We start from the raw sequence: 12,909 nt of genomic DNA on the forward strand, positions 1-12,909 counted from the left end.
ATTCAAGTAACAGTAATCTTAAAATTCAAAGGGAGAAAACAGCAGAAGTGGGCTCTGTTCAAAGGGACGTGAATATTAGCATTATATAGGCTTCTTGCCAAACTGATGTTCATTTAAATATCTAAATGCTGAACTACTATCAGAAAATAACATTACTGTGTTATTTATTTTTGTGACTGCATAATCTTTGAAAAACTGAAGTAATGTGTAGCTGCATATTTATGTGAAGTAAGTGTACATAAAGATATTGAATGCATGTATAGCTAGACACAATGGTAAAAAAAAAAAAAAACCTCAAAAATTTTAAAAGTTTGAAAACTAAAGATGATTTATATCTTGTCTTGCTAAGATTTATTCTTTCCTTATCAAAGCCAGTCACACTTCGAAGAGTGGTAAGTCTAAGCAATTGTAAACCATGCTGTCTTTTCTGCAGCTGTGTAACATTACCTACCAAAGTGATTGTGGGTTCTGTGCATTGTATTTACTGCATACTATGTTCAAAACTATGGCACAGCAAGGTTAAGTATATGTTATTGTAGGACTGGAATCATTGGTTAAGTTCACACGTGCTGTGAGAGGCACCATCATCCTGTATGACAGTACGTATTTAGAGAACTGTCTCAAAAAATAGGTGTTTTTTTTTTTCAATTCAAATAGAGATTGGATATGGGTTGAGAAAAAGAATTTAGGGAGCGATGAAAGTATTTCTATGAAGACTGGGAGTCGAGAATGTAAAGTCTTGCTAAAGGTGTTGGAGCTGAGAATTCAAGCTACATTTTTTCTTTAATCTTCAAGTCATTCTTCAAATATGCTGTAGGTATAAATTCATTTTTATGTACTCACAAACACTTTGTGTAGTCACTGTCCTCAAAACTGGCAGTTGCTATTCAGTTAGCATGTACAGTCTTCCAAACTATGTGGGCTGTCCCTTCTGCCCTATTTCTTTCTTCTCTTTGTTTCTTTTTTTCCAGTTGTGGCTTTTGTTATGTGAAATTCTGGAATAGATAGATGAATGGATAGATCGATGGATAGCTGAATGGCAGAAGTACAAAAAGAAAAGTTATTTTTTTAACCAGATAGCTTCACCAAAGTGCATAGTGGAGAGAACTCGCTTATTAATGAATGCTATTGTCAGTAAACTGCTTTATGACTGTTTTTAAGATGAAGGGCATTTTTCTGGTCAATAATGCAACTACTTGATAATAATAACATGAAGACCATGGCACTCAATGTATAAATTACAAGAAAACACAGCATTTACTATGTCTTCTTACCCACTGGGAGTTGTACTGTAAATTAGGTGACGTCTTTACTTACATTTCAGTCTTAACTGCACATTTTGTTGTGGTTTCAGCAGTTCTGATTCTGTGTCTATGCAATCTTTACTACACCCAGATTGGTAGTTTACAAGTAAATAATGTGTTACAGGAAAAATAATTCTTCTAATGTCTGCCCACCTCAGTTTTTTATTTCTTTAAGTGGAAGAAAGATTACTTATTATTTCTTAATCGGTATCAGAATTGTTGTTCTACATTATGAGAAAGCTGTTGTCACTTTGTGGTCAACGTTTCTTTGAACAGGCAACTGACTTTAGGCTCTGCATCTTTCACAGATTTAAAAGAAATCAGGTGGGTGATCCTAGTTCTCTGCATTAAGAGGTTTTGTATGCGGAAAGAATGGTTTTGTTAGTTGTCAGTTGCTGAGGTTTGAAGCTGTGGATTACTCTGGAATATGCATCTGAATTCCTTCTCTAGTCCCACAAATGTTGTGTGTTGCCAGCTTTTCTGACTTTGGAGCTCTAAATTAAGGCCAGTTCCTTCGCTCATCCCACAAACTCTTTCATGTTTTTTAACCACAGCCTGCGAAAGGCGCCTTGGTTTCAACAGCAGCAGACCAGCATATGTTTACTTAATTCCTAAGACATGATGACAGCGGTCTCCGTGCCACAAAAGGCTTTCTTCTTTATTATTTTCTGTTGAAGTTGATTTTGAAAAGTTCTTCATATGCCACATGTTTTATTGCAGTGTCTTCAGTGTGACCCATGAACAGGAATGGAAATTAAAGGAAGAGCAACTGAAACTGCAAATTGCTGAACTAGAGACTGCTATCAAGTCTAGTTTAGCAGAGAAAGATGAAATCCTTGACAAGCTCAAAGTAGAGAGAGGTACATTTTTGAAGTAACTGTTTTTTCATGATGTGAATTTCTCTGGTGTTGGAGTATGGAGATATTCTGCAGAAAAATGTAGTTTCTTAGTAGTGGTGAATTCAAAGCTGACTTTTACAAGGACTTGGAAAAGCGTGCTTAAGTTATGACTATCGTTAGTACAGAAATTGACTCAATACAGGTTATGTGTTGAATGAAGATTCTTAAACTCCAATTGCATTAATTCTTCAGTGGGTCAATATTTTCCCCCTTATAGGCAAGAAGACAGTCTTTTTCCACTTTTAAGCCACTAGTCTATATTCATTTATTGTGTGAGTACAATAAATGGTACATGAAATCTATATAGACCCTTCAATTTAGTGAATTTAGATTATTTTTGTATTTTGAGTGTACACACATTTTTATTCACAGTTGTGTACATTTACCGTAACAACAGGTTTGTTCTTCTCAAAATCTGATTTCATATGTGCTTTTCCTGTGATGTAGAACAACTCAGGGAATCTTTAGAGCCTAGCAATCTGTTATCTCAATATTGTGATATATTGTGCCAACAAGAAGTTTACAGAAAGAGAACGGACAGGAAGTAAACCAAATACTCTACAGATTTTTTTCCTTAAGTGTATATTTTTAAGAGGTAGCACACTTGTGGTCAGTCTAACAGAATGAAGTGAGAGAACTTGTAAGTAGTTTGTATGATTATGGCTCATGTTCGCCTTTACCAGCCCTTCCCAGAACAGGCCTTCAGGGCTTATAGATCAACAGGATACTATGTTTTCAGTTTCTGTTGCATTGAATTTGCTACAGCTTAAGTGGATTTTCTAACACCCTTCAAGCTCTGTATATCTAGGATTTTTGTCTTTGGAAAAACTTAAGCAGTGTAATATTTTGGAGTATCTGTCTTCACTGCCATCATTTTTAAAAGCAGAAGAATTGAATTACTTTTTGTCCTAACTGGATGCCTAGAACTAATGCAGAACTTCTCTCATGCTTACCCTTAATAGTTTGCCATATTAAAAATATCTATAAAACCTTCACTGGGGCTATTAGAAAAGCAGTGAACTAAGATTGCTGCTGTGGACAGAAAACGACAGAAAATCAGTGACAGTTTGATAAGAGTGCTTGAAGAGGAATATCTTGTCTCCTCATTCGTGAAAAAAGCTCCAGCTCAGATCTCAGTTTATAATGTAGGAAAAAGAAACAACATCAGCATGGGAGATTCTTTTTTTTCCTGTGAGAGACCCCCCCCACCCAACAGCCATTGAATATATTACTTCTGAGAGTCTACAAGTTACTGCCCTCACCGCTGTCTCACTCCTGTATTTATCAGAAGGCTTAACTGTTTTCTTATATACTTGATTATTTTTAGCTTTTTTTTTTTGAGCTTAGTGTAGTCTCTTCTCAGATGTACAAATACATTGCTTTTTTCTCGTGACTGCAGAGAATTAAAGCTTTACTGGTTAATTAGTATTTGAATTGAAAATGGCTCCTGTGGACTCCCAGCATGCATGGGTGAGAAGACTACTGTGTAAAGGATCAATGAATGGTTCTACAGATGATTTATTTTTAGTGAAGATGTCATTTGATATATAAACTCTGCAAAATTAAAACTAACCTGATGTCAGTTTTTGAAACATGCCCAACCCCTTGAGACCAGTATTTCAGCCACCTGTTTCCTGCTGAGTTCAATACTCAAAACTGAATAGCTATTCTGTGAAAATAGTGAAGTTGTGCTTCGTGCCCTGAAGGTCAACAGGAAAAGATTCCAGCATTAAAATGATATTGTGGAATATCTGTTGAAAGCTATAGTATATATTCTCAACTAAGTGTGTAATATTATACCCATCAACTCCCACCAGTGCAGATGGGAGTTACAACAGCTAATGCTTGCCTGTCAAGCTGACAGTTAACGTTTCTATCGTTCTGATCTGGAATATGAATTCATGGTATTTCAATGCATTATATAAAAAATGCAGCAGAAAAAAAAGGTGAAAATACACTGTTCTCAAGAGAATAACTTAACTGGGGAGGAGAGCGTACAGGAAAGTACTACTTGTTCCTTAGAAACTTCTGTGTTTTTAAAACTTTTCTGTGTGAAAGAAAGCAGGCTGCTATAGCTAAATTATTTGTTCTAATCCTGATGTTTTTTCTATCACAAGACAAATTTCTTCCTGTTGCTCCTGATAAGTCAGTGTGGAAATAGCTCTGCATTAGTGGATATTTATAGAAAATCTCTTCATTCATTGACTGCGAAGTGAAATTGTGTTAAGTTATTCAGACTGAGAACTCAGACTCTCTCTTCTCTTCCCCAACCTTCCCCAAAAGCAGAAACCCAGTGAAGTCATACTATATAGCCTTGCCTATTGGTCTGTCTGCAAATATGTGAAGTGTAGATTTTTGATGCTGTCAGTTCAATCCTCATAAATGTAAGAATGTTTTGGTTGTTTTGTTTTGTTTTTTTTTTTTTTAATCTGTACACATCTACCACACCTAAGCAAGTTCCTACCCAGCTCCCTCCTAGTTTGCTGCTAGTATAAGATTTCAATGTAGATGTATTTCAATGTAGATGTAGTTTCTACATCTTTCAGTGTCATTTTAATGCATATAGTAATATGAAAAAGCAAGCTGATTTTGGTTATAGTTGAGTTAAGCAATGTTTTGTTATTTCCCAATGTTCAGATCAAAAGGAAAAGCTGATGCAGGAGAACAAAGACCTGCAATCACACTACCTGGAAAATAAGCAAGAGCTAGATGAACTGAAAAATCGCATGAATTCATTGACCAAGGTAAAATCTTCTTTTTAGAAAACGACCAAGAAAAACATTCTGTGCTTTATTTGTAGTGCAAATACTTCTTGAAAGTAAAAGAATAATATTCAAAATGTCATGTCTAGTGGTCTTGTGAGAATGCATCTTGTTATCCTGAATGTATTTTTTCAATGTTCATTCACATCTGACACCACCTCTTCACTGAGTATTTGTCTTTCAGGAATGTTATGTTGATGTTGATGCAACAGAACTCAATGAAGCTCTCTTGCTCATAAAGGTAACTTGCAAAGAATTCTTTGTTTTTTTTCTTCTTCATTTTTAAAAATGTTTTAGTTCTTGGTTCACTATTTCCTGTTACCTGTTTCGGACACAATACCTTGGGTTCTCAAGGGCTGGATTGTTTCTGCAGTAGTTCGTGCTTCCTGCATATACGTGTGCACAGGTCATTTTTCAGTTACAGTGAAGCAAAAGGAAAGATGAAAATTGTGAGAATGAAATTTAAAGTTACCTAGATTTCACTAGAATTTCTTTCATACCTAGAGTTGTGTAGGATTTGCAATAACGCTAAAGGGGAATTCAAGCCAGATTCTGTAGTGTTTTCTGAAAAGCTTGCTCTTTCTCATTTAAATGAGCAATCACACTATCTTGTTCTTCCTGTAATGTTGATTAAAACCATTTTCTTTTTTTAATTCTTTAATTTGTTTTGAGAACATTCTAACTGTAGCTCTGAAAAAGTGCTAGAGCAACCTCACAGCTAACTAGTTGCCCTATGTTTACTAATAGAGAAATACATAGAAAAAGCTGTTTTTTTTCTCTTGCTCATAAGTTGTAGTTTTATTTTTTGCCAGAACTGAATTGAAAGTGAGCAGGAAAGAATTGAGTGCTTTAAGTTTCCACTGTTCTTGAAGACTTGCATTTAATTTAAACCATGTTTACTGAAATTTATAAAGTTTACGATAAGTAGAATCTTACTGCTACTTGAAAGCTAATAATTCTGTAATGATAACAAAAGAAGTAAAGCAAGGAGAAGATCAAAAATAAAACATCAGTATTAGTAATAGCAGTAATGTAGGCTTGGGCATTCAGTGGAGCGTAGTTATCGAGTATATAGAAGGTAAATGCATGAGGTGGATTGAGAAGAGAATGATTGCTTCTGAATATCTCATACATCTGAAATGTACAACAATTGGAAGTTTACATTACTAAATAAAATTGTGACGGGTGCAGGTCCATGGCATTTTTATTTTGTGTTACCATGTGTCCTCCTTTCAGTGCTATGTTAAACTATGCACAAAAACATCTAGATATTTTGCAAGAGTAGTTCTCTAGTAATTTTTAAAATTTGCTCTAGGTTCGAAAGCAGCAGCAGAATGGGGACCTTTTATGTTTGGAAAAAGAAGGTGATGGTAGCCCTGAAGATTTGGAACATTCCATGAAGAAGCTGCAATTAATACATGTGGAAACAGTGCACGAACTTGAAAAGACAAGGAATATGTTAGTTGTACAGCATAAGATTAACAAAGGTTACAAGGTATTAAACTCCACTCATAGTGGTAGATACCACAATGATAACATTTCAATATCTGTAGCACTGGAACTTGTTCCATCGTGAAAAATAAAGTTATAATTCAAGCTTCAAAATTCATCATCCAAGCCAGTCTGTTTTATGAAGTAACCTAACATAAAATTTGTTCATGCTGAAAGAAGTGTTCAAAAACCACAAGATCCAAATAACTGCAACTTCAATCTTTTAACTCACCCTGTTTAGAGCCCTTAAGCTTTTGGTTTCATGGGATTATCTCAGAGCTCTTATCAGGCCCACACAGGAAAAACAGTACGCACACTTATCTATGAAGCTTCCTTTTCCACAGCGCTCTGCTTTCAGCCTCTTGTGCTGGATTATTGCAGATGATATTTTGGTTTTCATTTGATCCATCTGAGGTTTAATAATACAATCTTTACAAAAACTATTAGGAATATTATTCTGAATGAATCACTAGTCAATTTTCCTCAATAATAATTTTAGATTTTGCTAAAATTAGAACTGATTGCTGTGGTGTTGAATTAAAATTTGCTATTTTTCTTTACCGCAAATTCTTAAACCTAACTGTATTTTCTCTTTTGTAGCCAAAAGCGTGTGCAATATCAATGTAGATACGTTTCACTGGTCCTTTTCACATGTAATTTTTTTTTCAGACTGAATTTGAGGCAATGGCGCAGAAGATGGAAAGTCTACAGAAAGGCTATGAGTTAAAAATAGAAAAGTATGTCCATCTTCTTGATAGTAGGGCTGAATGCATCAGAAAACTTGAAGGTATTTTTGAATCATATTTAATTCCTTCAATTTTTTTTATTGTTCTTAGATTGCAAAGCTTGTTCATCGGATGAAACGCCTTTTAATTCTTGAAACTAACAGAAAGATCAGGTCCTCCATGGCCCGTTATCTATATGATGTTTTATTGACTTGTTACTTATTAAATAAAGTCAAGAAGGTGCTTTATATGCTGCAACTGTTGCAGTATAAGTGGCCAAGCCTCTATGGGTAAATTATGTGTTTGTGGTCAAATTTTTTTTATTTTGCTGTTCAGTAATTATGTAAATTTTTGTGTGTTACAAAACCTCTCAAAGTTATGGCATAATATGCCTACAGAATATTTTAACATCATGAATCTGAAATTGTTTTAATGACCTTATTGTATAGTATAAATAGAAAATGGAAGCCCGAAACAGGATAACTCACTAAGCTCAATGTAACAACATTCATCATATTTTGTCTCCAAGTTGCATGTTCTGTGCTGAAGGACCGCATGATGATTTATGTCTTAATTCCGTAACCATTTATTCTTTCTTTCCTCAGCACATAATATAATTTGTAGTTCAACCCTTCAAAAATACACATTTTAAGTTTCTGCTAAATTTTAGCATAAAAATACTTATTTTGATCATCATATGAGGCTTCTGCATTTTAGCTTTTTACTATTATTAATTTCTAGCAGTCTGTGTTATACTGATGCAACTGCATTGTGTGAGTATTTTCAGCATGCGAAGCTAGCCATGGATGTCTGATTTGAAGTGTGCAATTTGTGTCGGTTGTTTGTTTTTATTTAAGAATTTAATATTGTTAATATAATTGAATTATACTTTTACTTCTCTGAGCAAGCATGAATTATATTTGATTTTTAAACAGTCATGTTGTAGCTCCCATTTTCTTTATTGCAGCCCAACTGAGAGATGTTGTCTACAGTACTAAACGATACAAACCCAGACCAGAAATACTGCCAGTCAATCCAGTGACTAAATCTGATGCAACTCTACATTTAGAAAGAGGACAGGGCCTTTTTGAAATTCATATCAACAGAGTGATCTTGTCTTCTGCAGCTGTGCATGCTTTTGGTGACCACGAACCTGCAACTTTTTGTTGTTTTACATTTTATGACTTCCAACTTCAAACAACTCCTGTTTTGTATGGAAATACCCAGTCATATCACTTTACTTCTCAGCATCTCGTGAAGATTGATGACTGCTTCTTGAGCTACATGAGGAATAGCAGTGTCACTCTTGAGATTCATCATGCATATGGCAGAGACCATGAAACAGTAGCAATATGCCAGGTGGCCCTCCATGAAACCCTGGAACAGAATGGGAGGATCTACGGCTCGGAAGATTTAGTTGGTAATTAACATATGAAAAAGTATTTTGTTTGGTGTGATGATGTGATCAGTAATCTATGTTTGATCACCAATTAATTTATGTATTGCTATTTAAAAAGAAAAAGGAATGGATTAAAAAAACTCTTACATTGGATGTGCAGCATTTTTGTTGATTCTAGCTCTTCGGACAGGTACAATTTTACCAATGATCAATGAGTACAAAGATGACATTAATAAAATCACTGATGTGACATATTAGAAGTCTACTACATGCTGAAAATAGCATTAGAGAATTTTGTCTAAAAATAGCAGGAGATTCTTTGTCTCGTACAGAAGTTACTTACCAAGTGTAATTAGACAAGTAAAGGTGATTTTTATTAAGATAGTATTACGTTTCTCAATATAATTATATGATGACAGCGTGGAGAAAAGTAGTTAGAGCAATGTTCTTGTTTGCACTGTTGTACTACTCATATTTCACTGTTTTTCTATGAACACTGCAGAGAAGATCTTCAAAATCTGACATTCTCTTTCATTTTTCATTATTGTTTTATATATTATTTGTGGTTTAGTTGTTTAATGCAGGCTTCCTTCATTCTCTAAGACCACTGTTTATACAAGGTGGCTTACTTAACTACTTACTTAACTATGAAAAAATGATTTCAATCAGATCTTGTAATGAACTTAAATGAAACTAAATTATTTTCTCTCACATATATAACTAATCTGATGAGTGTAATATGCATGAAAACCTAAAATGTTTCTGCTTTATAAGACTGTCAAATATCACTGCTTGATACTTGGCCCAAATGTCATAGTTATCTACCTTCACCCTTCATCAATATGTAACAGAAGAAATTATGGTTGTAGTTGTAACTGTTAAGTCTGCTGAAGAGGTAAGAGGTCTGCTTGTAATTAATACTCACAAAGCATCGAAAGGGCAGAAAAGGTCTGGTTACAGTAGAAAATACTTCAAATAGTAGGATCTACAGTGGGGTTTTGATTTGGCTTTGGGATGTGTTGTTGTTTCTTTTAATTTAAATCATTGTTTTGAAGTCACTGTAAGATGAAGTGAAAGTGTGATACCATCTTTCCTTAGGAGTGAATGGAAACGTCGAAGGTTTTGGTACTTTAGAATACTGGATCCGGTTCCGAGCTCCTATGGATCGATCCATTGGTCTTTACAAAGAGAAGTCCAAAGCTCGAGGGTATATAACACCCAGTTTGAGGGAAGACGGATCACCATTCCAGGTATGCTTGGTTTTGTATTACGTAGTTTTGGATTAACTCTTGGATTTTTTTTTTTCCCCATTGCATTTTCTTTTTTCCACATTGGCACAGCTGGAGTTCTGCTGAAGAGGCAAAGTCTTAAACTTCAGTTGCTTACTTTTATAGACTGTCATTAGAACATTTGAAATTATTACGTAAATATTGTATTTATTTTTCTTAACCTGTAAAAGCCAGATTTTGTTTACATTGTGTCATAGTGGATTATTCAGGAATGTTAAACCAGCCAGGTCTCAGTGAGGTATTACAGATGATGCAATTGTTCAGAAAGTTTTAAAAGTTCATAATGTTTGCATATATTGACATTGAGATAATAAAAAACTTTGTTTTTATTTCATTTATTACTTGATGAAGAGAATTATCGTGATATAAAACTGTATGTGGTAGTGATTTATTTGCTAAACTAACTGATAAAAACAACTCCATGTCTAGCATGACTTTAATGTTCTTTACTATACAACCATGTGAGTTTATATTAAACCAAAATCTGTACTGATTCCCTAATGTATGCTGGGAAGTATGATGTACAAATTCTGTGAAGGGTCGGTGTAGATATTTTCAGAGTATCTTTGGGCTTGACAACAGTGTAACATTTGCTTTAAATCAGTTTTTACTCAAAGGTATTTTTAACTCCAAGTTATTTTTAACTGACTCTTAAAATCTGGCCATTGTGAAATGCTCAAATCTGTAGTTTTCTCTATTTTTTTATTGTTATTTCTAGCTACGTTACAAATCCAAACACAGATGGAAGATAAGGCACATGGAGCAGAGCATTTTGTTGTAATTATTCCAAAACTGGAAATTCAAGCAATTGAAATATGCTGGTTGTTAAGGAAGAAATAAAACAGGAGAAATTGCAGAAATGAACAGTTTTTAAAGTAGATGTTTGAAACACTGCAGTTCTCAGAGATGCTTCATATAGAAACTGAAAATCATGTAGAAATGGTGTAGGTGGTTACATTATGTTACAGTTTCTATTAGTCTGGAGCTGCAGAAATACCTTCAGTTGTGTGTTCCAAAATTTAGGTTTTCACTAGTTAAACATATAAATATAAAACTTTGTCCTTTATGAGTGGCAGAAATCATGGAAATGTGAACTATACATGAACTGCTATAAAGACTCTTTTTCCCAATTCTGTTTGTAGCCTAGAAATAATAGCGTAAAATGTTACATATTCAGGAAAATCTGAAACTATCCTGATTGGCTGTTTCTACCAATTTCATTGTGGGTTATTTAATAAAAATATTTACCATGTTATCATGAAAAATCAAATTGATTCATGTTCCCCCAAATACCACAAGACAGAACTCTGAGTTCCGTAAGCCAGATAATTACATACGAAGAATGAAATTAGCTGTGACACATTAGCATAAAAGAAAGCAGAGCCTTATGAGGTGAATGTAGTTGGGGATTGCTTCTTTAAAGACAGTTGTATGATTTGGGCTTTTGTGCTGTTCTTTAATTTTTATTAATTTACCCATTTTCTTATTCCACTTCAAACATACATTTTTGCTGTTTGTGTGCTGATTTTTGTCATTTCTTTGTTAATACAAAGGTTTTGGAGAAAGAAAAGGGAAGGCAAATCTGCTGTGCTATTTTAATTATTGAAAAGTACATATATAAAGAACTGCAGTTCTTTTTGTCTTGACACAGAGTAGCTTTCAAAATCAGACTCCATGGTTTTAAAGTGGCATAATCATTCCACTTGAAGTGGAATCATCCTTAACACTTTGCTACCATGATAATCAAATGGCAAATAGGTCACAATATTTTAGAAGAATTAGGCAAATAATCACATTCTTGAAGGGATTAATCTCTTATCTCCTTACACCTGCAATCAAAGAGGGTTGTAGTTGAATTTATGGAACGAATTAGATTTTGGCATAGAAAGTTAAACAGTAGTTGGATGTCATCTAGATAACTTATTTGTTCTATTTATGTATCTCTTAGTATGCAGACATAAGAATTCTAATTTTTAAATTCAACTTCTTTTTCATATAAAACAGCCAATTCCCAGAGCTGCCCAAGTCAGCACTTCAACAGATGGCGATTTAAATGAGCTCCTTGTTACAATAAAATGTTGTAACCGTCTACAATCCCAAAAGAAATATCTTCAGCCAAATTCGTATGTTGTCTACAAGTTTTTCGATTTTGCACACCATGATACTCGCATCATTCCTAGCAGCAGCAACCCAGAAATAGATGACCATATGTGTTTCCAAATGCCAATGACTGCAGAGTTAGACCGATACTTGAAATGGGAATCCTTAACGTTTTATGTATTTGATGATGCCGAAGTAGGAGAAGATGGCTATTTAGGGAAAGCCAGTGTGCCTCTTATTCCCTTAGCATCTAACAGATCTATCTCAGGTAAGAATTTGATCTCTTCAAACCTAACAAAATCTTCACTTCTTGTTTAATCTATCTTTTAAATATCTTTAGAACTTCGCCTAGTGAAATTTGGAGTATCTCAAAGAATAGAGATCTACTGTCAGGTTGGCACTTGTTCCAGTGTTTGACTTCCTCTGTGATTTAAAAAAAAATAAAAAAAAGAAGGAAAGTACCTTTTTCTTTCCAATATTTCAACTTAACTGTTGGCTCTCCTCTTCCTGCTGTGCACCCATGGTTCCATCTTTTCTACATTCTACAAGTAGTGGCTGCAGACAGCAATAACATACCTCCAGTCAGAGCTGTCTTTTCTGAAGGTCAAGCAAATCCACTTCTTTGAGGCTCTTCTATGTCACGTGCTCCAACTCCCTGAATTTCTTGGTAGTCCTCCAATTGACTTGCTCAAATGTGTCAATGTCTGTTGTTGTGCAGGAGTGGCCACGGTATTCCAGATGCCATCTCATAGGTGTTAAATAGAGTAAGAATTCTGGCTGATGGAATCTGGAGTGCAGTTGGTCTTCATTGTTGCAAAAACACAGCTTTACTGGTTCCTATTATGTTACTCAAAACAGGACCAGTTTTTTTTCTCTTCCCTGCAAGGAAGGCTGCTTGTTGCTTACCAACCCCCAGCCTCTACTGCTTCTTGAAGATATT

General features: G+C 34.6%; 1 protein-coding gene across 7 annotated transcripts in view; it reads left to right on the forward strand.

Moving 5' to 3' along the window:
- Window positions 1–12,909, forward strand: part of RPGRIP1L (RPGRIP1 like) — a 58,614-nt gene that overhangs the window by 21,531 nt on the left and 24,174 nt on the right. For 6 of the 7 annotated variants that reach the window (XM_042821515.1, XM_042821517.1, XM_042821513.1 and 3 more), the window contains exons 10-17: window positions 2,025–2,164; window positions 4,841–4,947; window positions 5,150–5,206; window positions 6,281–6,460; window positions 7,126–7,243; window positions 8,149–8,601; window positions 9,679–9,830; window positions 11,874–12,237. In XM_042821515.1, coding sequence (XP_042677449.1) covers window positions 2,025–2,164; window positions 4,841–4,947; window positions 5,150–5,206; window positions 6,281–6,460; window positions 7,126–7,243; window positions 8,149–8,601; window positions 9,679–9,830; window positions 11,874–12,237 — 1,571 coding nt within the window. The remainder of the gene's footprint in view (window positions 1–2,024; window positions 2,165–4,840; window positions 4,948–5,149; window positions 5,207–6,280; window positions 6,461–7,125; window positions 7,244–8,148; window positions 8,602–9,678; window positions 9,831–11,873; window positions 12,238–12,909) is intronic. The other variant, XM_042821518.1, reaches the window with a different exon arrangement.

This window comes from Centrocercus urophasianus, unplaced genomic scaffold (genome assembly GCF_019232065.1).
Source record: "Centrocercus urophasianus isolate 14NV4802_14NV808 unplaced genomic scaffold, USGS_Curo_1.0 seq_2, whole genome shotgun sequence".
Classification (NCBI taxonomy): domain Eukaryota; kingdom Metazoa; phylum Chordata; class Aves; order Galliformes; family Phasianidae; genus Centrocercus; species Centrocercus urophasianus.